At 41.4% G+C, this 23,851-nt stretch overlaps 1 protein-coding gene across 3 annotated transcripts in view; it reads left to right on the plus strand.

Moving 5' to 3' along the window:
• The window catches only part of ythdc2 (YTH domain containing 2), a 180,106-nt gene that overhangs the window by 110,013 nt on the left and 46,242 nt on the right, over positions 1 to 23,851 (plus strand). For all 3 annotated transcript variants that reach the window (XM_056597813.1, XM_056597815.1, XM_056597814.1), the window contains exons 14-21: positions 1,515 to 1,580; positions 2,653 to 2,816; positions 4,731 to 4,827; positions 14,145 to 14,232; positions 20,603 to 20,683; positions 20,757 to 20,824; positions 20,939 to 21,044; positions 21,279 to 21,398. In XM_056597813.1, coding sequence (XP_056453788.1) covers positions 1,515 to 1,580; positions 2,653 to 2,816; positions 4,731 to 4,827; positions 14,145 to 14,232; positions 20,603 to 20,683; positions 20,757 to 20,824; positions 20,939 to 21,044; positions 21,279 to 21,398 — 790 coding nt within the window. The remainder of the gene's footprint in view (positions 1 to 1,514; positions 1,581 to 2,652; positions 2,817 to 4,730; positions 4,828 to 14,144; positions 14,233 to 20,602; positions 20,684 to 20,756; positions 20,825 to 20,938; positions 21,045 to 21,278; positions 21,399 to 23,851) is intronic.

The raw sequence follows: 23,851 nt of genomic DNA on the forward strand, positions 1-23,851 counted from the left end.
TAGTGCACTACATAGGGAACGAACAAACGAGAATTCGGACACTACGCTGAACATTTCTAAACGTCATTTGCGTCAGTAAATGCGCCGGGTATTTGTGTGACGCGCCCAGATCATGTAAACAAACCGGGCACTCTCGAGGAAAGCTGGAGGTTGTATTGATGTTGAATGTTACATTTCCTTGAACAAGGTTTTTCTTATTAATTTTGAATGTTACATTTTCTTGTTAAATCCCAAATAAATGTGGATATTTCTAAACGAAAGCCGGAGACCTCTTCTTCTCCTCGGAAAAACACGACCGCATTGTGGTATATGGGAGTAACACGTAGGGAACATATGTACACTCAAATTTTGGGTATTTTAAGTGCACTGTATAGGGCATGAAATTAACCAGTGAGAATTGGAACAACACTACAAAATGGCGAGCACCCTATATAGTGCACTAGTATATCCGTGATAGGGAACGATTTCGAACACAGCTACGAGCTGTGTGTCATCAGTGTGTCATCATGACAGCGCCGCCGGCGCAGACGCATCGAAACTTAAATCAGCCGAGGCTCACGCTGGTCCAAGGGGAAGACCATCGTAATCGTTTTTAAGAAAAAAATAGAAAAATAAAAACTTTGAATTTTTTTTTCAAAGTGATAAATTATTATAAATAATTAATATTATAAAATTATTATAAAGTTGCCCCCCGATAGCATTGACTATCGGCGATCGCTAGGGGGCGCTATCGGACGATGGAAGCTTGTAGACGATTGCCCAACCCTATTATATACATTTACATATAAGTGTACATTCATACATATACATAGCTAAACATACGTATACATATTCATACATACGTACACATATTTAACCTATGTACACATACATATACAAATGTACAAATGCACGCACACATAAGCATGTAATGGCAGTGCAAGTACAATTTTAATCGCACGAGCGACATGCTCAAAACGTGTAAGAAAGGGATGCAACCAGCCCTGGTTAGTTTAAACTATGGCATCATGGCTTGGGTGTTCTCATGGTAGAAACAGGGTGCACACCAGCTCCTCCTAACGGCGGAGCTTAAACAATGACATCATTTTTACTATACAAAATATTTTAAATATTAATGGCTAAATACCTTTTGAGACAGTTATTTCATGACTATTGTATTATGATTATTAATCTCATAGGGAAATTATTTCCTGCATTACGATCTTTCCTCAACAGTAATAGGCTTTGGTTTTAGCCAAAGATAAAGAAATACTTTGTATTTCTCTGTAGGGATCCTTTTCATAATGTTAACAGCCACTCAAAATAATCCTATAAATGTCAAAAACAAGCTTTTTTAGAGGTTGTATGTATGTTGTCGTAGCGCTATTGCCTCATAGAGTTACATTGCCATGTAGATCGATAAATTCAAAGTAAATTTTTTTACAAAAAATTGATTGTACAAAATGTTGTTATTTTCTATCTTATGCCTTTGCTAGATTTCTTTTTGTTTTGCCTGAACATTGTCATTGTTTTAGGACAGCACTGGACTGGGCCAAGAACTACCAGCAGAAGATGGCCGAAGATCTGCTCAAGTCCTACATGTAAATGCACTGTTCAAACACGGATATAGAGTCAGTCCATTAGTAAATAAAATATAGATACATATAAATGTATTTCCTCAAAAAGTGCTTGTTTGTGCCTCTGACAGGCTCGGGTCATATTATGTCACAATAGAAAGTATACCCTCAGAGGAGTAAAACTTTTTTATTTAGCTTTCGCTGGTCTGTTTGTTATTAGGTATTTTTACACTGTTGGCTTGGCACACCCTTCAATTTCACTGTCTTGCTTGTGTAAAACCGCTGGGGGTGTATTCCGCCTTCGTCAAAGGCTTTCTTGGTTAATTTAAGTAGGCGGGGCTACGCATAGAGAGTAAACTCCTTTAGAGTAATTTGCATACTCTGAATGTTTTTTATTATTCAAGCCCCTCGCATGCATGAATGAGTAGAGGTCATTTGGCAGTGTAAAAACGACTATTGTGTCCAACGAAGTCTTGATCAAGAAGAAGTCTCACTCTGAAATCTGGTTGTTGCGTTGTTGCAGGGTATTTCCCTACTGTCATTAGAATCTCAACTCTCAATCACCTTAATAACACTAAGCTACACTTTCTCTAGTCAAACACAACACTCTACTCTAAAGTTTCAACCCTTCTCTTCCTGCAAAAACTCAACCTTTTGATACTTCTCCTTGAGCGAGACACGTTTGGACGAAATATTAAACGGACTGTGATCAAGTAGTTCTTTTCGAGGATGTACATTTAGGGGGCGCTATTGCCTCAAAGGATTACATTGCAGCTCATTCTCACAGATGAAGGCTGCAGTTTTCTCACTGAATACAAGACCAATTCAAAATGTTGTATGTATTAGTCCCATAGACCCAAAATGATTGCAGACTTGGAAAAAAAAGAAAGTTGAAATTGAAGTGTCCGAGAAGCCTAACCCCCGTCCAACATGCCTCATATAGCCAGTGAGGACGGGTTTATGATCAGTCCTTTCACAAAACGTATCTTTGTAATTAGAGGATTCTCAATTGAATCCTCAAATTATGATGATTCTTAACACTGGATCTTTAAGGTAGGCAATAAGTTCCTGCATTTTGCGAAAAATAAATAAATAGCGGTGGCGATCCGGAGTCATTGAAGGAGCCCCGAAGGAATATGGAGCTCAGTGCTCAGGACCGGAACTACCTTCAGGATTACCACTGCAGCTTTAAGAATGACCAGATCCATCTGGACATCATTGTTGACCTGCTCCATTACATCTGCTCAAGCTCTGACGATGGTGAGTAAGGAAGCAGTCTAAAGAGTGAGACACAGCACCAACATCACCAGGAATAAACTAGTCAACACTGGTTTCTTAAGCATTTGACAGAGGTTATTAACAGGGTTCTTTATATAGTTACTCCTGAACTTAAATTAACTTTAAAGTCGAATTCCAAGTGGGATTTCCAAGTTATTTCTGACAAAGTCAAATTTACGTGTATTGAGCTGGAAAGAGTGCATTTAACTGGACGACAAACTGCTGAGAACCCAACCCAACCGATCTCAAAATCTCAGAGGGCAAAGAATTTAACAGGAATGAAAGTTTAAATCAACAAAGATTTTTCTGAAGTTCTAAACTAAATAGAGTATAGAGAACTCATGCCAGCTTTGAAGGCCACACAAGATCAAGGGGACATAGTACAAGACAACGTTATTCTTTACCCTGCCTCCCAACAGTGAGTGATCCCAGTGAGCCCAAGGAACAGGGGCTTATCAACAGTGGGTACATTTGACCCATCTGTTAAAAGGTCAGGGTGAATATAATTGGAGGCCACCAAACCAAGCCATTGCAATTGCCCCATATCTCCACTAGATACAATTTAAGACAGTGTGTTCTGATTGAAGGCAATTCATCCTGTGGGACTCATGGCTACTATACATAGATTGTTAACACCTTGTGAGGTTTCAAAATAGTGTTCAGACACTGGATTATCCGTTAATGGTGGTTGCAAAAATACATTATTTGTAGTTTTAACTAGGAATAGGGAAGTTTGTTCTTGAAGGTTTTTAGCCCAGAATAATGGTCCTCTTGGAATGAACAGCGTAAGAATTTTAGGTTTGATATTAACATAACAAAGGTAGATTGCAGATTTGCCAAAGCTGAAGCCAGCCATGGCAGGAGTAGCAAAAACATTTGCGATATGGTATCGGGGGAAATTAACCAGATTATTGAAGGCATCTTCAAAAAATTAAGACATGGATCGACATGGCGAAAGTATCAGACAGTAACAATACAAACGGCAGCTAACACAACATCATACAATGGATAAAGGGAGCAACCCCAAGGGACAACGCCCAGGGGCGTAACCATATGGGGGAGGTTGTCCCCCCCTGCTGGCCCCCCAGAAAAAAAAAAATATGTGTATCCTGAACGGAAAGTCTAAAATGAAATATATGCACTATTAGTTGGATCTAATTTTGACTTATTATTCTTATTCAAAGTGTTATAATTTGACGTTATGAATAAATATTGCACTTAACCCCCCCAGGCCTTCACGATTTGGGGAAAAATAAGAATAATGATTTTCCAGCTTAGAATTGATATCACGATTCTCTGCCAGGATCTTTCTCATAAAATGTACAGTATTTTCCGCACTATAAGGCGCACCGGAGTATAAGCCGCAGCAGCTAAATTGAATGATGTTTACCTATATAAGCCGCACTGGAGCCCGCCGCTTAAAAATCCATAGATTTAGGAGGCCCCCTAGTGGCCGTTAGCTATAAAATAAAAAAATTAGCCGCACCGTTATATAAGCCGCAGAATCGCAAAATGGGAAAAAAGGCGCGGCTTATTGTCCGAGAATTACGGTAATTGTTATTGCACACATGAACCATGACCAAAAAAAAAACGGCACTACCAAACATAGTTTTTTGGGAAAATAACCCCCGTGGACAATCAAGTGCCTCCCCAAATACAAGACTGGCCCGAGCTGGCCACGGCCCACCGCAGTAATAATGTCCTGGCTACTCCCCTGACAACGATGATATATACAAATGAGTATTAAACAACATAGAAATAATACAAAATAATAAAAGTTTAATGATTTGTAATACAAGTATTCGTGTTGACACAACAATACATAATGCACCATTTGCCTTAGTGGTCAGCCTTCTTCCTCTCTATCACAGTGATGATGTATTTCCCTCTCTGAAGGCGCAGTGCTCATCTTCCTGACTGGGTATGATGAAATCGTGGCACTCAGAGATTGTATTCTGCTTGATGACAGGCGATTTGCAGACAACCCTGAAAGGTAATTGTACATTGTTAATCAATATCTTCAGGATAAACAGGTTATTAGAAGAGCTACCACCACTCTTGACTCTCAAGGTCACCCCATCATAATGTGTTATTATTATTAATGGGTCATATGAAATCCGTAGGAATCCTTTTATATTTGTAAGTACTGTTATTATTTATTATTAGGGGTACTATGAAATCCCTTGTAGGAAAGAAAAAAAAAAGGAACCCTTTTTCTATTCGTTAGTATTATTATTAAAGGAGAAATCCGGTGTAGAATGGATCTGGGATATGTTTAATTTGATAAAGAGTTGGGTTGTTCGTTTGGGAGCAAAAAAGCGCATGTAGACGCATTCCTAAGTTGGCTGTTTTTAGCCGATTATACCAAAATATGTGCAGTAGAGTCCATGGGACCTATAAGATCGAAAAATATGAATGGGTTTCAATGGAGAGAAAGACATTATTTTCTGCTCCCAGTCTTTATATGCCCTGGATTACACACATGTTTGTTGATTTCAATTATCATTTTTCATGCAAAGAAAACTCAAATAATGTTGGTACAGTCATGGCGATCTCTCTACTCCACTTCACCTCTCTTTTCTGAAGGTAGGAAAAAAGCATTGAAAGAGGTGAAAACTATAAGTTGTGGCATGTGTAGTTTCAGTTATGCCGATGGGGAGATTGTCGGTCTTGTCCACTCCAGTCGCAGGGAGTGTGACGTCACATACAAACGTGTAGTCTTTCTCATTTTGTTTTCTCTACAGCCTTTAACTGAACAATTGCACAATAAACGGTCAAAATCTTGACATGAAAGATTAACATTTAAATCCACAAACAACATATGTGTAATCCGGGGCATATAAAAACTGGGACCAGAAGGTAATTACTTTCTCTCCATTGAAACCAATTCATATTTTTCGATCTCATAGGTCCCATGGGCTCGACCGGAAGGGGCGTGACTTTGCCACTATAAGTATTAACTTTTGTGTACATCCAACATTACTCATGATGAACAACTTTCTAAACGCACCAAACACCCACCATCACCTGATTCCGAGGCGGTACAAGCTGCAAACTTGGCACACATGTAGCTGACACTGGGACCATTTGGACGAACAATCAAAGCAAAAATAACTAATATCGGGGAAACTGTTGTGGATAATCACAACTAGGGCTGTTTCGGGAGTTGAATATCATTAGAATAGTAAAACAAACTATACTAATCAAATGCTGAAATTTCTATTTGAATTTTTTATCAATGTGTTGGCTAATGTAAGCAAATCTCGCCTTTCTCGACTTTTTGCCTAGAGACGATAGTTTCCCTGTTCAATAACTTAAACAGGCGATCACCTTTTTCATAGAAATTCTGATCCAAAACTAAACTGTTGCGAATCAACTGCACTTTATGTTCACCTAAATTGTGTAATTAAACAATTGCTTGTACTGCCGACTGCTATCGAGATTAATGATCAATACATATAACAGGTGGTGATAATTATAGGCTTATGATTGTAGTTTACCACTATGGATGATCAATACATATAACAGATAGGTCTAATTATAGCTCTCGGATTGTAGTTTACCTCTATGGATGATCAATACATATAACAGATAGTGATAATTATAGCTCTAGGATTGTATTTTACTACTATGGGATAGAATAAGAACACTTAGTTGATGAAAGTAAATCTGTCTGTCCAAGTCCTGTGTCCATGTCCTACAACTTGTAGAGTGGCCATGTTGACTATAACAAAGATGCCCAAATTTGATTGGTTAAAGCGATTTATTTGCTTGGGATGTAAACGGACGGTCAAGAGGCTGTGCTGATATTATATTATTTACCAGGCAAGATTTTGTTTGTAGAATGTCCTCTAGTGGACAGAACGTTTAATAGTGGTATTGGCAATGCAGCTGCTTGTGTTTACATTGTATAGGTACATAGTAAACATTTATAAGAGAGGTCAAGGAAGCCGAAGTTGGAAAGATAAAGACTTTATTATCCATTGTAACAAGTTACAACAAATCCAAAGATGGTTTTCAAAAATCTGTGTGGCCATCATAAAGCCCCCTTACTTCTTCCTGTCAGGATGGGGTGAGCCAGACACAGAGAGGTCAACAGCTTTATGGGGTCAACCTGGAGGCTAATTAAACTTGCTTCGTCTGCTGTGCAATGCTGTGTAAGAGTTATTCTGTTTGAGTCCAACCGTCACCAAATAATAAGAATATTTGTGGCATACGGAACAAAATATAAAGCAATCTGCAATGATGTATATGACAGGGCCATGGTAACCATACTTGTCATACCATGCAAGACCTATACTGTGTCTGAAATCGCACACTTCTATACTTACACTTACCTTTTTGAGTGCAATTTGCGCAAAAACGGAGTGTGCAAAAAACGCAGTGCACTGGAAGTACCTCGGTGACACACTCAAAACTATCTAAAACTTGAGTGTGGACCGATGGACACTTTCCAACCTCAATGGCCGCCATCTTGTCTACGTAGCGGAGGGGGCAGGAATTTCAAATCTGATATTGTAACAGTAAAAAAAAGAAAATATATATATTTACAGTTTGAGTTGATTAGTACTATACAGTGCTAAACTAAATGCAGATAAAATCGATAGAAATCCATTGTTGGTAATTTAAATTGATAGCTATTAAAATGATGCGAATGCGAATTATGGAAATGATCACAGAAAAGGAACCGTCACACTGCAAACTAGGGCTGGGCGATATTTCGAAAATATGCGATGTATCGCGAGATGTTCTCCAGGGGATGTATAAAATGCCCCTGTCGCGAACATCGAATACAAATTGGCACACAATGTTTCTTTTTGCCGCCTGTCGCGGCAATTTCTGTATCAGATATTGCGTCTAAGCAGATGAGATATTTAGATGCAAAAAGCACACAATACTGTTGACAATTAGTGGTTATATATATTTGTAATAAAAGTACGAACAAAGATACATCACAACATGCATCAACAAACAACATAACAGGCATACATTACAATAATCTGAGGCCTCAGATGGGAGCTCCTCTTTGCGTGTTACTTCATTCTCTGAAGGTACGCTCAGACAAGTCCACTGAGTCTTCCAATCAATGAGTTTTTATTCACTTGGGTTGGCATCTGGAGGGGGGGGTCCCCCAATACTAAAAGTCTTTGTTCACCAGATTGTTATCTTTACAGTTGAAGCTCCCCCCCCCCGAGGCTAAGGTGGGGTCGGCGGCCGTGTCATGTAACTCTCTGACTTTGTTTACGCTAGCCAGAGTGTCGAGGAAAAGGCCCATACTTCAAAGCATTGCTTGGGAGATGACACACGAAAAGATAGGAACAGGCAGGCAATAAAATGCATCACACGACTCTCGAACGTTCACACTTTAAATGACCCAAAAGGAGAGCAGAAGGCAGACACTATATAAAATTACACAGAATAGCAACAAAACTTCAATTCATATAGACCAAAACAATACAACATGTAGATTTTCCATCACAATCCCCCCTTTGATTATTTATAATCACAAAATTATGCAACCTTTAGGATTAAAATGATCACTTAATCACAACATGCATATGTTCATAATCTACTATGTCCGACCATGGCCTCCAAGTACAGATATTTATACCACCGTTCGCTTTTACAGAAGGTAGCATAAAATCTCCTAACATCACAATCAAGTCATCTGTTTCCATATATTCAAAAGTCCTAAAAATAAAAACAGGAAAAACAAAGAAACAAGGCTACCTTTTAAAAACATTTCTAAACAAAAATATTATTATTTGATGTGTCCTTAATGCTGCTTCCGTGATATAAACACATGAGTAGTTGGCAAGCACTTAATGTTTACTCTAAACATTAATTGTCAATCCAGTCAGTATCAATAACACACAGTATAACCCAACATTTTAACGGTATTCCTCTTCTCTTTCCCATTGTCCTTCATGATGTCTCTGAGGGACACTGCTCTTCTCTCCATCCGCCTGGACACGCCTCCACCTCTCTCTGCTTCCTGCGTCACAGGCTGTCCTGTGAAGTGCCTGTCCCCACGTCTCTCCCGTCTCTGAGACCCTCCTTTGTCTCAATGTTCAGGCCACTTCCTTGTGGCTACACAGGCACCATGGAGGCCACCACTCTGGTGCTGTTGGTCCTGCTGGACTGTCTCCTTGTGTCGTCCAGCAGACCGTTCCGTAGCTCTTCAGGTGGGCCTCCCATGGTCTGTAACTTCATAAAGTCTGATGCAGAGGAGTTGTGACGTGGGGTATTTGCACTGTATTGGGCCACTGGTCGGGCTGAAAGCAGGAGAAGGAGGAGCGTTGTCCAGGTCCGGATCTATTTGAACAAAACTCGATGCAGATGGGTTATCTCTCTCCCCACCCCTTTCCTTATCTTGTCTTGCCTTACGTTCTCATCTATCTCTTCTCCTTCCATAACACATACTTCTTCCAATCTCTCTCATATGTTCGTCAATTCACCTTGTTGCCATAAAACATTAACAAAATATCATAATATAAAAAATCTGCATTTTCAATATTAGGCAATACACTTCTGTTGTCCCCGTCACGTTGTCAGTCGGGGGTCAGTCGGGGTTAGTCTGGGTCATGTCATGGTTGTGTGATATGGTTGACCATTAAAATGGTTGTGTTAGATTGTAATAATCGAGTATCCACTGTCTACAATAGCCTGTTGTTTAAAATAACCATATATAATAAATATATATAATAACCATATATAATATTACATTTAGCTGATCAGGTCGCGTAAGGCTGGTGAGAACCATACAACAATAATTTGGATGTGGTGCTTGTGTGCGTTGTGACGTTGAGACCATTTTGCGTGTTTGTGTCATGGTGCTCATACCTCCTCCCCTTGGACCTGGTCTGCTCCTGCGTCCCGTCAATGCGAATGCCCCCTTCCACCTCTGCCTCTTGGATGATTCACAGTCACTTCACGGGAAGGTGCGAACTGCCAGCCGGCCCTTCCATTGTCTTTGTCGATTCTTTTGGGAGAATCGTTGAACCAAGGATCCATGACGCCACAACGAAAGCAGGCCTGCCTCTGTGCTTCCCCACTTTCCTGTGGTCGTCCTTGCCGTCCGGCGCCTCCACGAACATTATTTCAGCTTGGTCTCTCCCGGGAATGTCGCCTTGAATACGACCCCACCGTAGGCCCAGTTTGACTTGGCGTGGTTCGCCGATGGGTGATGGGCCATTTCCAGAATGGCTGTAGCGAGGGATTCCCCTCCCACTGCAGATGGGTCCGGGAGACATTCTGCTATGTCCTTAATGTCACTGGGTCTCCATGCACGGAAAAACGTATGCCGGACTGCCATAACCCCTGTTGCGCTGTTAGCGGGTGCCTCCTTTGCCGTGAGGTCTGGATAGAGGTTGAATGATGGGGCGGCGGCCTGGGCGTTGTCGTCATACGGTGGAGGTGAAGGGGGATTTGCACGCGGTCCGCCGGTGCAGTCCAGGTCCGGGTCTACATCTCGGGTGAAATTGAGATAAAAATATTCCTACACTCTCTACGCTCTCTGTCCCTGGCTGATTTTTTTTTCTCTATCCTGGCTCTCTCTTTCCCTCAAATGAAATGCACACCAACATAATTAAAACTTCAACAACCGTTTTAAGCTAAAACTCCCCATTTCAGGAAAACCCAGTTTGCACCAATATTTTAAACCCTCCAGAGCCGCTTCACCATGCTTCTCCAACATCACCTTCGCAGGTCCCGTTATCTCTGTTTTTCCAGATTTGTTCCCCATATTTTAGATCCTTTTACACTAGTTATTATTTAACAAATTATCTAATATCGCCGAAACCTCCTTGTTACTACACACATATACATATATTTATTAATGAATACCTATTATTATTATTTATATATATATATATATATAACACCAACCGCGCTTCAACGGGTTTCCCTTTTTCCCGTTCCCTCGACAGACCCTAGCTGCCCTTTCTGTTACCTATATAGCCATATATTGACGGAAGCGAAACAGAGCTACCGCATGTTCCTATAACAGAGTTTCTTTGTACGAGGCCTAAGTTCAGATATAAGTTTACGTTTACCGAAACATTTATATACCGTTCCTGTAACGGATTTTATTTGGAAGCTTTAACAGTATTGTGATCTCACCTGCTCGAATTCTTTTTCCTTTGGATACCGTACTGAAGAACCCCTACTTCATCCCCCACAGACACCCTTCGCTCGACCCCATTAGTCTGATTACAGTCACCTGGAGGCGAGGTAGGGCTTTGGGACTGAGACCGAATCCTCAGACCTGACTTGGCAGACACCTAGGGATTTTTCACGCGATCTTCAGGTTAGATATCCCGGACGAGCCCCCAACTGTCGCGGCAATTTCTATCAGATATTGCGTCTAAGCAGATGAGATATTTAGATGCAAAAAGCACACAATACTGTTGACAATTAGTGGTTATATATATTTGTAATAAAAGTACGAACAAAGATACATCACAACATGCATCAACAAACAACATAACAGGCATACATTACAATAATCTGAGGCCTCAGATGGGAGCTCCTCTTTGCGTGTTACTTCATTCTCTGAAGGTACGCTCAGACAAGTCCACTGAGTCTTCCAATCAATGAGTTTTTATTCACTTGGGTTGGCATCTGGAGGGGGTGGTCCCCCAATACTAAAAGTCTTTGTTCACCAGATTGTTATCTTTACAGTTGAAGCTCCCCCCCCCGAGGCTAAGGTTGGGTCGGCGGCCGTGTCATGTAACTTTGACTTTGTTTACGCTAGCCAGAGTGTCGAGGAAAAGGCCCATACTTCAAAGCATTGCTTGGGAGATGACACACGAAAAGATAGGAACAGGCAGGCAATAAAATGCATCACACGACTCTCCAACGTTCACACTTTAAATGACCCAAAAGGAGAGCAGAAGGCAGACACTATATAAAATTACACAGAATAGCAACAAAACTTAAATTCATATAGACCAAAACAATACAACATGTAGATTTTCCATCACACGCCGCTGGCATACTCGTTGTGCTTTCACGCAACAGGGTGACAAGATCTCATACAAAGTGAACGTAGGGATGCGTATCGGGCGAAATTTTTATTCGCGCCACACTTTCGCCGTGCACAGGCGAGCGTGTTCACGAGGATTTGTGGCGCGACAAATTCGCTCGAGTTGAAATATTTCAACTTTGATGCGAATTTCGCGTGATGACAGCCAATCAGCGTTCAACAGCGTGGCTACTGTGTGACATGTGTAACGTAACAGCCAACCAGTGTTCAACTGTCAAACTCGGTGCAGTGCAGTCCGGGGTGAACTGCAGCATGGAGGAGAAAGTGATTGTTTTCGTTTGCGACTCCCGGAGCTCTATATATAATTATATATAATATAATATAATTGTTTATATAATATCGCGGCCAAAAGCTCTGTGCGCCTCTGGATGGCCGTAGCGTGGGGAGCTCATAGGGATTGGGCTTCTCGGGGGTTTGTTTAACGCACAGTGTTCCCTTCTCTCGCTCTTTCCTGTGGCTCTCTAAACACACTCATTCCCCCGCCCATTGCGAATCCCCGAGATTCTCATGGACGCGCGTGTGTGACGTAGTCTGGAAGGCGCGCTGCTGTAGGTGTGTGTACCTCCGACCGGTGAGTGAGAACAGCCAGAGAGAGAAAAAAGGATGGAAACGGAGGATTTGGTTTCGAAAAAGAATAGCACTGGATCCTTCATCTGGCAGTGTATATATAATAATTATTATTCAAACTGTTAATAAATAATTAACGGTTTGAATAAATGCTGTGTTGGTAAATCTAACTTGCTGTGATTTTCCTTTTCTTATGTGCAAGTTCTAAATTGTTCCAATAGAAAGCACTAATGAGTTTAAACGCAAAAGTTGTTTCATGTAATCTACATGCAGACTTATGTTTCAGTAATACTAGAATTATTACGGACGTAACATTATACCAGACATGGTTGAATCGAGCATTTATGATGTGCTCTAGAGGAAATTCAAAATATATCAAGATATATATCGTGTATCGAGATATAGTAAAAAAATATCGAGATATTCATTTTGGCCCATATCGCCCAGCCCTACTGCAAACCCATTTCTGGTATGTGCGCGAAGGCGGTTTTGACAGTGCACTGTAGAAAGGAGAGCACTGCTCCTTTTAGTACCGCATTTTCCGCACTATAAGGCGCACCTTCAATGAATGGCCTATTTTAGAACTGTTTTCAGATATAGGGCGCACCGGATTATAAGGCGCATAGAATAGAAGATACTGCAGTCAAACGTTTGACTGGGGTTGCGTTATGCATCCACTAGACCGAGCTGTGCTAAAGGGAATGTCAACAAAACAGTCGGATAAAGTCAAACTTTATTAAGCGTTCTGACAACTCCGTTCACTCCCATGGTAACGATGTTCAAACGTTAATGTGCATATTAACAATATCTCCCAGCCTTGTTCACTCTTCTCCCAAACGTGGAGGGGAACTTTTCCCTGATTCAGTAAACACGTAGTAAAAGAAACGGTCTGATACCACTAAATCAAACGTTAGTGCATTCACAATATACTAACTCTCTAAATTGTTCAACTTACGTATAAAACATAGTTTTATACGTAGTGCATTCACAATAACTCAAGGTTGTTCAAACGTTAATGTGCATATTCACAATATCTCCCAGCCTTGTTCAGTTGTAAACACGTAAAAGAGACAGTCTGATACCGCTAATTCAAACATTAGTGCATAACTCATCATTGTTCAGTTACATATAACACGTAAAGCTCACTTTTTCGGTTCATTCCCCGTCCACGAATCCCTCGAATTCTTCTTCTTCAGTGTCCGAATTGAACAGTTGGGCGAGGCTACGGCATCCAACATGCCCGGCTCCCTCTCGTCATTATCCGATTCAGTGTCGCTGCTTTAAATTGTGTCCCTGGCTGCATAACCATTTCCCTCTTTAGGGACAATGAATAACTTGAACTTGATCTGAAAGAAGCCTTGTTTATAGTGCATCTTTTTTAACATTCAATATTTCAACCTACTATGAACCATAGCAACTCCAACCCTTTCATTGACTTCATGTCTTGCATGTCAGAGCTTCCATCTAGAAGGGAGATCTTTGCATAATAGTTCCTGACCATTTAACAATAATTGTCACAGAAGGTTTCATTCCAACTGTTAGTTTCTAACAACTAACTTTATGTTTAGTTATTTTAACATGAGTTTAATTCATGTTTGTATACTCCAAATTGAATGATTGACTATGGATTACAAAAAAAAAGTATTCAAATGATTTAGAATGTTTGGATGGGTGAATGTCATTTGTTACAATTACAGGTACCAGCTATTCACACTCCACTCAAACATGCAGCCACAGGACCAACAGAAGGCCATGCAGAAATCTCCAGAAGGTGTCCGCAAATTGGTAAATATGCATATTTGTGCCAATCCTATGCTGGAAAGGGCATTTATAGCTGGCTAGTATTTTATTGAGATATGTGGATTAGTGGTGATACATAATCCACCTCACCTGCCATTTAGCCAGGTGACATTTTCTTCAGCATGTGGGATTTGTGTGCCTTGCTTTTGCATTAATAATTTTAAAGGTCCCCTGGCATGCTATTTATGGATGCCTATATATAGGTGTTAGTGGGCCCTGAATACATTATTTGAAGACGTTCAAGAAATTCAGCCTTGGTGCAGAATTACATCCGCTACGAGCCAATCCCACATGGTCTTTCCACAAACGTGCCATTTTTTAGAGGCGGGTCAAGGTAGAGGGTGGGGGTGTGGTACTGAGCAGCTTGCGGCAACGCTAGCAGGTGCTCTGTTTACAGTGGATGTATCACAATCAAGAGACGCACAATGGCGAGGCGCACACAGCCTTTGGCTATGTTCTGTAAATACTTTAGAACTCTCTGGGTGCTCCGGCAGGAGTCCTGGAGCTCTATATCTAAATAATATCATATTATACATAGATATCTATATCATATAATATATATTATCACGGCCAAAAGCTGTGTGCGCCTCCAGACGATATAATGAATCTCAAACGACTGCGTCGGGTTCTCAGACATCTCTCGTTCTTCCACTTCCACATCAATCTGAAGTTGACTGAACCGCGACATGGAGAACAAAGGGATTGTGCCCGCGATTGTCTACCGCCAGAGCCCCACTGACCGCTGCCGAGGCACCACCGCCTCGGAAGCGGTCCGAGTTGCCTCGCGGCAGCGGGCAGCAGGGCTCCGGGGGAGACAATCGTGGGCAACAATCTCTTTCTCCTCCATTTCGAGGTTCATGTTCTTCAGGGAGGCAAAGCCAAAGTTCCTTTCCCCAAATTCCTTCTCAACCATGGCGGAGATATCCCCCACTACAGGTCTCGTTGTGGAAAACCAGAGACTTATGCGCCATAAAAAGCGGTTATCAAATTAACAAAGAAGTGTACAACACTTGCGTTACAGTGTGTGTATTCTAGGGTTGTCACGTTACCAGAATTTCAGTAGTTGATACCAATCCCTGTGAATTTCCACGATTTTCGATACTAATTCGATGCCACAACTTTTAAAAGAAAAAACAGGACCCATGTACTTTTAAATTCACTAATTTATTGAAAACTGCTTCAAAATGTCAAGTATTTAACACCACTGTTCTTCAACATCTTTTGCACAGAATTTAAATTGCAGTACCAGCTGCCAACAGACATTAAAAAAAGACCAGGAGTGGCCTATAGCCATCCAGTCTTAAAACAAACAATACTGTGCTTATAAATATGGTCATAAGAACAACAATAGTCAACTATTTAATATTAAAAAAAGAACAGCAGTGGCGTGGAGCCTTCAAGTATATAAAACAAACAATATTGTTCCTATAAATATGCAAATAAATAACAACAGTGGTGTGGAGCCTGATCTCACATAATTAAAACCTCTAATGCTAGGTTCCAACAGGCATAACTTAAGGAACTATTGAACTTCTTTGTCAGTTCCAGGTTTTTTGAAAGGAACACCAACATGGCAATGTTTTCTTGGGTCAGTCTTGACCGTCTTGGACTGACAATCAAGCCAGAAGTACTGAAAACTCTACCAGAAGCACAACTTGATGCAGCAATGCACAGATACTTACTGGCAAAATCAGGGAGCTGAGGTAGACTACGTGCATTTGTTTTCAACCAGGAAAGTGGTTCCTCAGCACTGATTTCTGGCTTTTTTTTTTTTATACCTGATACTCATCTTTCGGCTTATCGCTTCAGAGCAGGGGTTCTCCAGGAGTTTAGGGGATAGCACCACTGCCTTTCTTTTCTCCTTGGATACTTGACAGCAGTCATCTCAAGTCACCCTTCTGCTTTTTCTGTGGCCTAACTAGGTTTGAGTCCTCATCCTGTCCTGGGTCTGGCACATGGCTTTGACTTCTGTTAGGCTCAGCAAGTCCTCCTACTTGGTCCAGGAGACATTGTTTGACTTCCTCCTTAAGCGAAACAAACATGTCCTAAAACCTAGGGTCAAGGTAGGTGGCACTGTTCAAAATGAGCAACTGCTTGTCATCATTAACACGCACATTTGATCATCTCTGATGGCACTCTTTCTCTTCATCATTGAGAGATGTGAACATTTTCCATGTCAGGGGCAAGACAGATGAGAGAGTGGTGTGCTGCCCATCACTTAATGCATCAGTGAAGGGACTCAATGGTCCGAGGACTTCTTTCAGGGTTTCTAAAATTGTAATGTCAGTGCCTGTGGGCATCGGATGCCAATTCTTCCGGTCTTCTGCCAGCACTGCACACACAGCTTGCTGCTGCTCCAGAAATCTCTCTACCATGTCATATGATGAATTCCAACGAGTGGGTTCATCATGTATGAGTTTATGTTCTTGGAGTGAGAGTTCTTTCTGTTAGTTGACGTGAAAGTTTTGGTGATCGGGTGAAGGCAGATATTGTTTTACGAAGCCTTGACAATGCTGCAGATACTGCAGTTAATATCAATGGCTTTGTTGACTGCAAGGTGGAGAGTATGACCAAAACAAGGAATCCACGTGAAGTCATCTTTAAAGGCCTTCTTGTTGTTGGAGGCATTCTGTTGTTATGCCCGCCATTCTTGAAATGTCAAACTACCAATCCTCTATTTTCTCTTCAAAGGCTTCCTTCAGATTCTCACCTGAACTGATAAAGATTAAAAAATAATAATAATAAAATTAATTTATTTCAAACAAACCATGTTCTGTTTTAAAATGCTAATAAGCTGAGTAAGTTCTTTAATTACATACCTGTTTGATCTGTGTCCAGGCCACTACAGCCTAAACACCATGAGTGCATCTCCCATGACTTGGTTATGTACTGCATAGTGATAGGCATTAAGGTTTGTGCAGTTCTGCTTGTCCACAGGTCAGTTGTGCAGGCATAGTACGGTTCCTATTTGAGATGCTGGTTGATGAGTTCTCTAGTTTCAGTGTAGATTCTGAGGATCTCTGTGTACATGAAATAGTTTCTGCTTTGTAACAGATATTTGGCGTTGAGTTGCTCAAGCATCTGGCGAAATCCAAGTCTGCATGTTACTTTTCCCAGGGACAGATTGACAGCGACACTGCCTTCTCAGGCAGTATGCTATTGCGCAAGCACGCAGGCGTGCAGCAAGTGCTCCTGCGTGCTTGCGCAATAGTCCCTTCACAAGCTCTCATTCCACAACGTACGAGACTGACGCTGGTAGCGTGAAGCTGTCTCTGCAATCAGACATTGCTTCCGCAGGCATTTTGAAAGCCAGTCCTTGCAACAAAGTGCCAGTGGTGGAACGAGATGAAAAACGCCGTCACTGTTTACCTGTCTAAGGACATGGTTCCCTTTCAAAATGTCGATAGAAAGGGCTTTAAAGAGATGGTCAAAACACTCGATCCCAGGTACGCGTTACATGCACCCTTCAGCCAATTTGAGATGCCAAAACTATACGGCAAGGTCCGCAAGCAAGTGGAGAAACAAATCCATGCTGTTAAACGTTAGTGTTTTTCAGAGATGGAAGTAACCTGAGAAAAGATTTAAAAAAAAAATATGCGGTTTTGCTGCCTGTCCAGTATTTTACCCCTTCAGAGGTATTTATATCGAAATTAGAAGATAAAATTAACATACCGTGATATAATACCGTTACCGTCTATGCCTCAAATCATACCGTGATATACATTTTAGTCCATACCTTACAGCCCTAATTTGAAGGAACTATCTTGTGTTAAATTTGAGGTAAGTCAAGTATTTTGGAGCAAGAACAGCTATTTGTTTGCTTGATTCAACTAACGTTAGCTACCGCTTTTTGAATGTGATTTAATTTACAATAATATTGTATTTTTAGGACTGAGTTAACGCCGAGTACTGCACGAACGTAGACCTTGCATAAAGTTTGGAAATTCTAACAACATAGGGCTATTTAGATAAATAATCTGGTAAGGGTGTTGTCTTAAGCTAATACACCAATAGCAAATTTCTGTATAATAAAGGGCTACATTTTGCATCGAAGTCTGTCATTAGAAATCGTTCCATTGTATTGTGTTCTACAACCTCCGTAATGAATTTTCACGCTAAATCCCGTCCAGGGTAGCTCAGAATTTGAGTAGCCGTATACTTCGAACACAGAACACAGATCAGTCCTTGGACCGATGATCCCCCCCCCCCCCCAGCAGGTCTGGTAAAGGAAAACAAAACAAAAAACTTTTAGTTTAATCATGTCACCTTACGTATAATGACGCAGACAGTATCATTACATTACTTTAAACATCTACATGAGGGAGCGACTGAGCGAGAGAGTAGACTCTCATGCCCAAATGTACAATGTACATGTACAATGTGACACAACAGTGATAGTAAACGGAAACCCACTCACCTTGAATTCTCTAAACAACCTAGCCCCTGTCTTGTCGACGAGCCGACGTGTGACACCTGCTGAGGACGGCAGGTTTTCTTCTTCAGCGCCGCTGACTGCTCTGTGCTGCTTTCACACGTATACTGCCCCCGTCAGTTCCGCCAAGAATCGACCCAGCTCGTCGAGTGAAAAGTTGTATTTTCGGTTCTGACGTTACCAGAAAAAAGCAAGTATCGAATTTGGCGGGCCAAATTCTCTAAGCGGGCAAGGCAGAGAAAGGGGAGGTAACTTTCCTTTTTCAAAGGCGGAGCAAGATACCTAGTGGTCGTTTCACACGCCATTTCCAGCTACTCAGGGACCATAGGCAGGCTAGGGGAACTCATATTAATGTTAGAGACCTTAGAGCAACAGACTTTGGTAAAGTAGGTTACGAATTAATCGGCTGGGAGGGAGAAAGGAACGTGATGGGTCGGGGAGGGCGGAAGAGAACACGGAAAACAGTTTCCTTGGGTAGGAGTTGATGTCAGTCCGGTAGAAGGCAGATTTTTCTGTTGACACAGTGGAGGTGAAATATTTGATCTTTCACATTTCCTCTCAGTTGCTCTATAAGCAGAGATTCGGACAGCCAAGGATGGGGGGGGGGCATGGATCGTGCTGGTCTAGAGTAGAAGGGACCGAGGGAGTCCGAGGAGGAGAGGGAGGATATCATACATTTCGAGGCTTCCGCGTTGGACATTTGAGAGAAATGTTAGTGATGAGAGATGGAAGTGAAGACAGGGCAGTTGGTGCAAAAGTTGAGGAAGAGAGAGATTTCAGGTTACGGCAGGTGGTGGCAACATGAGGATTACGGAGGAGGGGGGGGGAGGACTTCAAGGGGAGAGAGAAAGCAACAAAGTGATGGTCAGACACAGGGAGAGGGTTAACGGAGAGAGCCGAGGTACCACAGGAGGAACTTGTGTATATCAGGTCAAGTAGGTTCCCGACCCGGTGGGTGGGAGGAGAAGGGGACGTAAAACTCTGTTACTGCAGGCAAGTGCAACTTCTCTGGCAGGATGTTGAAGTCGCCAAGAACTACAAGTGGTGTGCCATCTTCAGGAGAGCAGCTGAGAAGGGCATCCATCTCATTGTACAAGTCGCGAAGGGGACCTGGTGGACGATTGATCGTCATAATGTAGTTAGATAGGAAGGGTAAAAGCGACAGGATGAAATTTAAATGCAGATCTGATCAAATGTTCCGGAACACTTCACGTTCCACCTCCAAATGTGGGCGGGGTCCGGACTTAGCCGTGATTAAACCTCGCCCTAACAAAAGGGGACTGTCGGCAGTGGAAACGCGAGCCGTAACTGAGCTGCGCCTAGCCGCACATACACTACCGGACCTAATCGCACTGCGCCTTGCCGCACCCACTGGTGGAAACTCGCCGTTATTTCCTGTCCTCGGATAACATGCTATGTGATAAATGGTACCCCAAACGCATCTATTCCTTTCCCAAAAGTGATAACGTAAAGGAAATAACTATAAACATACACGTACTGTAGGATTACTGACTTAAGCTGTTGTACAAAGGTCTGGGCTGGTTAGCAGTCAAGAAGAAATGAGAGAGAGCAGATGAAAGATGCATTAAGTGAATTGACTGGAATTATTGGGTGCAACCAATCATCCAGGTGGCATCTGGATCCTTATTCTGAATGCTCTGGATCTTTAAAGAGAGAGCCACAGAAAAAGAAAATATGGGAAGAATAACAACAAAAGCAAAGAAAGTGAATGATAAGAGGCCATCATGTAACACAGAGGCAGCCCAATGTTGTATTTATTGTGTTAGTGGGTGGGAACTATTTCAAACAGGGATAATGATTTCCCTTTAGATGTTTGTAAAACAAGACTCATTAGATAGTACTGACACTATACAAGTCAATGAAAGATTTAAAATAATTAACTTGTTGTACTCCGGTTTACAGATTCTTTCTACGAGTATAGCTGAGACAAGCATCACCATTAAAGATGTGGTCTTTGTCATCGACTCAGGAAAAGTCAAAGAGGTAATATAGTAGATTTTGAAGGAGATGATTTAAAAAAAGATTTGGTTTATACAATTTGATTATTTTGATATAGAAATTGTTTGGGTCCATGGCACAAGTGAATTGGATATCGAAGGCCAGTGTTCTACAAAGAATGGGGAGGTAAAGTAATCATCTTGGTTATTTCTGTTTTGCATGCAAGATCTTATTTTTTGAGCTGTGAATCTGATGTTCATTTCATTAATCTAGTTCATTCCCTTGCTTATGTGTTGACAGGGCTGGGCGATGCAAGCCTGGTATGTACTTTGGCCTCTACAGCCAGGCCCAGTTTGATAATATGACAGAATTCCCGGTTCCGCAACTTCAAAGGATGCCTATGCAGGTACATGATGTGTACATACCATTATCCTTTTGGCACATTTGAGTGCTAGCATGTTAGCCTGCTAATAGGCCAGAGCTTTTTCATGCATTAGGTGTGCAAGATGTATGCATTATTAGCAACCTAGTCATGATAGGTACCGCCATAAGAATCTCTCATGGTGAAAACTCTGGGCAAGATTTGAGGACTTGAGTAATTTGGTCCTATTTTGTCAACCGAACAATTTGTGTTTGTCAGGAACTATGTCTCTACACTAAACTACTGGTTCCTGTTCACTGCTCTGTGGCCGAGTTCCTGTCCAAAGCACCAGAGCCGCCACACATTCACATCATCAATGATGCTGTTCAGATGCTAAAGGTACGTAGAGGTAGCGAACATGTGTCCGAACAGCCCTGTTTATCAAGCCAATGTGCTCACCACTCTAATCTGTGTGTAGTGGTCTCGTCAGTATGCCAAAGGTAAAAGGTAAGTTATGGTAAAATATTAGATTTCTGTAGCGAGGGGAAAGCAGAAAAACCAAACAAAATACATTGTTTAATGACATTGTAGAGTGGAAACATGGGAGATTTTCGAGACCTTTGCTGGTGAAAACCTGGTTGCCATTAGCTTGCTTGCAATGTTGGTGGCGTATGGGGCATTAGTATGTGAGATTGAAGTTGTTTCAAGGTGTGAAAATCTGATCCAGGCAGAATCATGTCCAGGGATGAGTTAAATGTATTAAAGTTTTATTGAGCTTACCTTTAGTCATGTTTATTCTCCTTATTCCTTTTCATTCTAATGCAAAAGCCACAAGTATCATAACTTGCATTAGAGTTGACATACCACACAGCTGTAGATTAGGGTTGCCGCGGTATACGGTATTACCGGTGTTGAGGCCAACACTGAGTACTCGGTGTTGCACACCGGCACACCGTTTTTTTTAGTTTTTTTTACAGTAATAAAATACAAATTCAGTAAAAATGAATAATATAATTATAATCAAGAAAATGTAAATGTGTAGAATAGGCCACAGTTCTGTTCTGTGCCGGAGAATTGGCGCGCCGTGAATTGACCCCGCGAAGCCCAATCCCTACGAGAGCTCCCCGCGCTACGGCCATCCGGAGGCGCACAGAGCTTTTGGCCGTGATATTATGATATATATATTATACTATTATATATAGAACGTTATAAGACGCCGAGAATTGGCGCGCTGCCAGCCGCTGTCACCGAGTGTGAGAGGAGAGTTGACGGAGAAGATGGCGGTTGACCTAGTTACACAGTTAATACCGTTTATACCGGTAATACCGGTGTTGACACGAGCGTATTACTCGGTGTGAAAATGACCACACCGCGGCAACTCTACTGTAGATTATTATGTGGGGTCGCCCAGCTCTACCATCCATGTCGAAACAATCATACAAGAAATAAGCGATTCGTAACGTTTAAATCGGTGCATCAACTGATTCTTGGTCATTTTAAATCAATTCAGGGTCCCATGTATTGATTTAGTCACATCTGTGTTAATCAAACCAGATACCGATTCGTATCAGTGAATCGTTACACCCCTAGAAAACACTATTTAAAACACTCTTGTTCTAAATAGAGTCCTAACTGAGGAACTATGGAACAACTATACCGTTGGTTATATAGAGAGCTGCCTCCATCTAACAGAGCTAGGTAAAAGGCATGAGGTGTAAGAACAGAGGCTCAGAGTTTGGGAAGTTATGGTATATAACTCCATTGTTCAATCACTTATTCAACTTATTCTGGTGGGCCTTAAGCAGATCATTTGAACATTATAATGGTAGGTATTAAGTTAGCCGAGGCCTACTGCCCATAGCTAAACTAAAGCAGACTTACAGGTTGTTATCCTAAATCTACAGCTCGCGTGTCTTCAACGACCTGTCGTGTTGGCCGTTCTTTATGTTGAGAGAATTAAGAGTTTTTTTATGTTCATTCGCAGTTAGATAAGAGTCCCTTTATGTTCAAATGCAGTTACTACGCACAGAGACCTCTTTAGAATAATTTGCATACTGTGAATGATTTGTTTATATTTTTATTCAAGCCTCTCGCATGCAAGAAGGAGTAGACTACATCTGAGTGTAGGCTACAAATGCCATTAACTATTTCCAAGTGCAGTGCAAGGTCATGATTCAGTGTAGAACTAGTTAAGCAGAACTACTAGTAGAACATTTAAGAAAATTATACCGAAAAAAACGACTACCCAAGTCCTGCCCCTGGAACCTGAACGCCATCTAATTGTATTTATATGAAAATAAAACCCCCAACATGTGTAGGGTTCGAAAGGGCCCATTCGGGAGCGAAATCAAGACGGTATATTAATTCGGAGAGTATAAACTCGCGGACCATGCTGGGAAACAGTTTCAAATTAGAAACAAATGCTTTCTGGATCTCCCTCAGTTTTCTCGACAACCATTCAATCAACCACGACCGTAACCAAGCCTTGTTAGTCCTCGCTACCTCGGCTGGGGCAGTGTTAGCAAACTTTCTCCTACCTTCTCTCTCCATCCCCCCAAAGCTTGCTAATTACGTGATTGCATAGTCTGAGAAATGGACCTAGATCTCTCTAGCCTTCCAATGAGCGTTTTTAAGAAACAATGTGTTTTAGAGTTGTTTTAAAAAGTGCATATTGTACCTTTTAATTGTCATCAAATAAAACACTAGTTTTAATTGGAGAAACAATATGGACAATATTGTCCTACAATAATCTGTAAAATGTAGTAGACAATTACAGCAGAGCAACAACACCCATTATATTTTATAATAAGCCTATTGATTGAATGTGTACACAATGTCACTTTAAATTCAAG

This window comes from Gadus chalcogrammus, chromosome 8, assembly GCF_026213295.1.
Source record: "Gadus chalcogrammus isolate NIFS_2021 chromosome 8, NIFS_Gcha_1.0, whole genome shotgun sequence".
Classification (NCBI taxonomy): Eukaryota; Metazoa; Chordata; class Actinopteri; order Gadiformes; family Gadidae; genus Gadus; species Gadus chalcogrammus.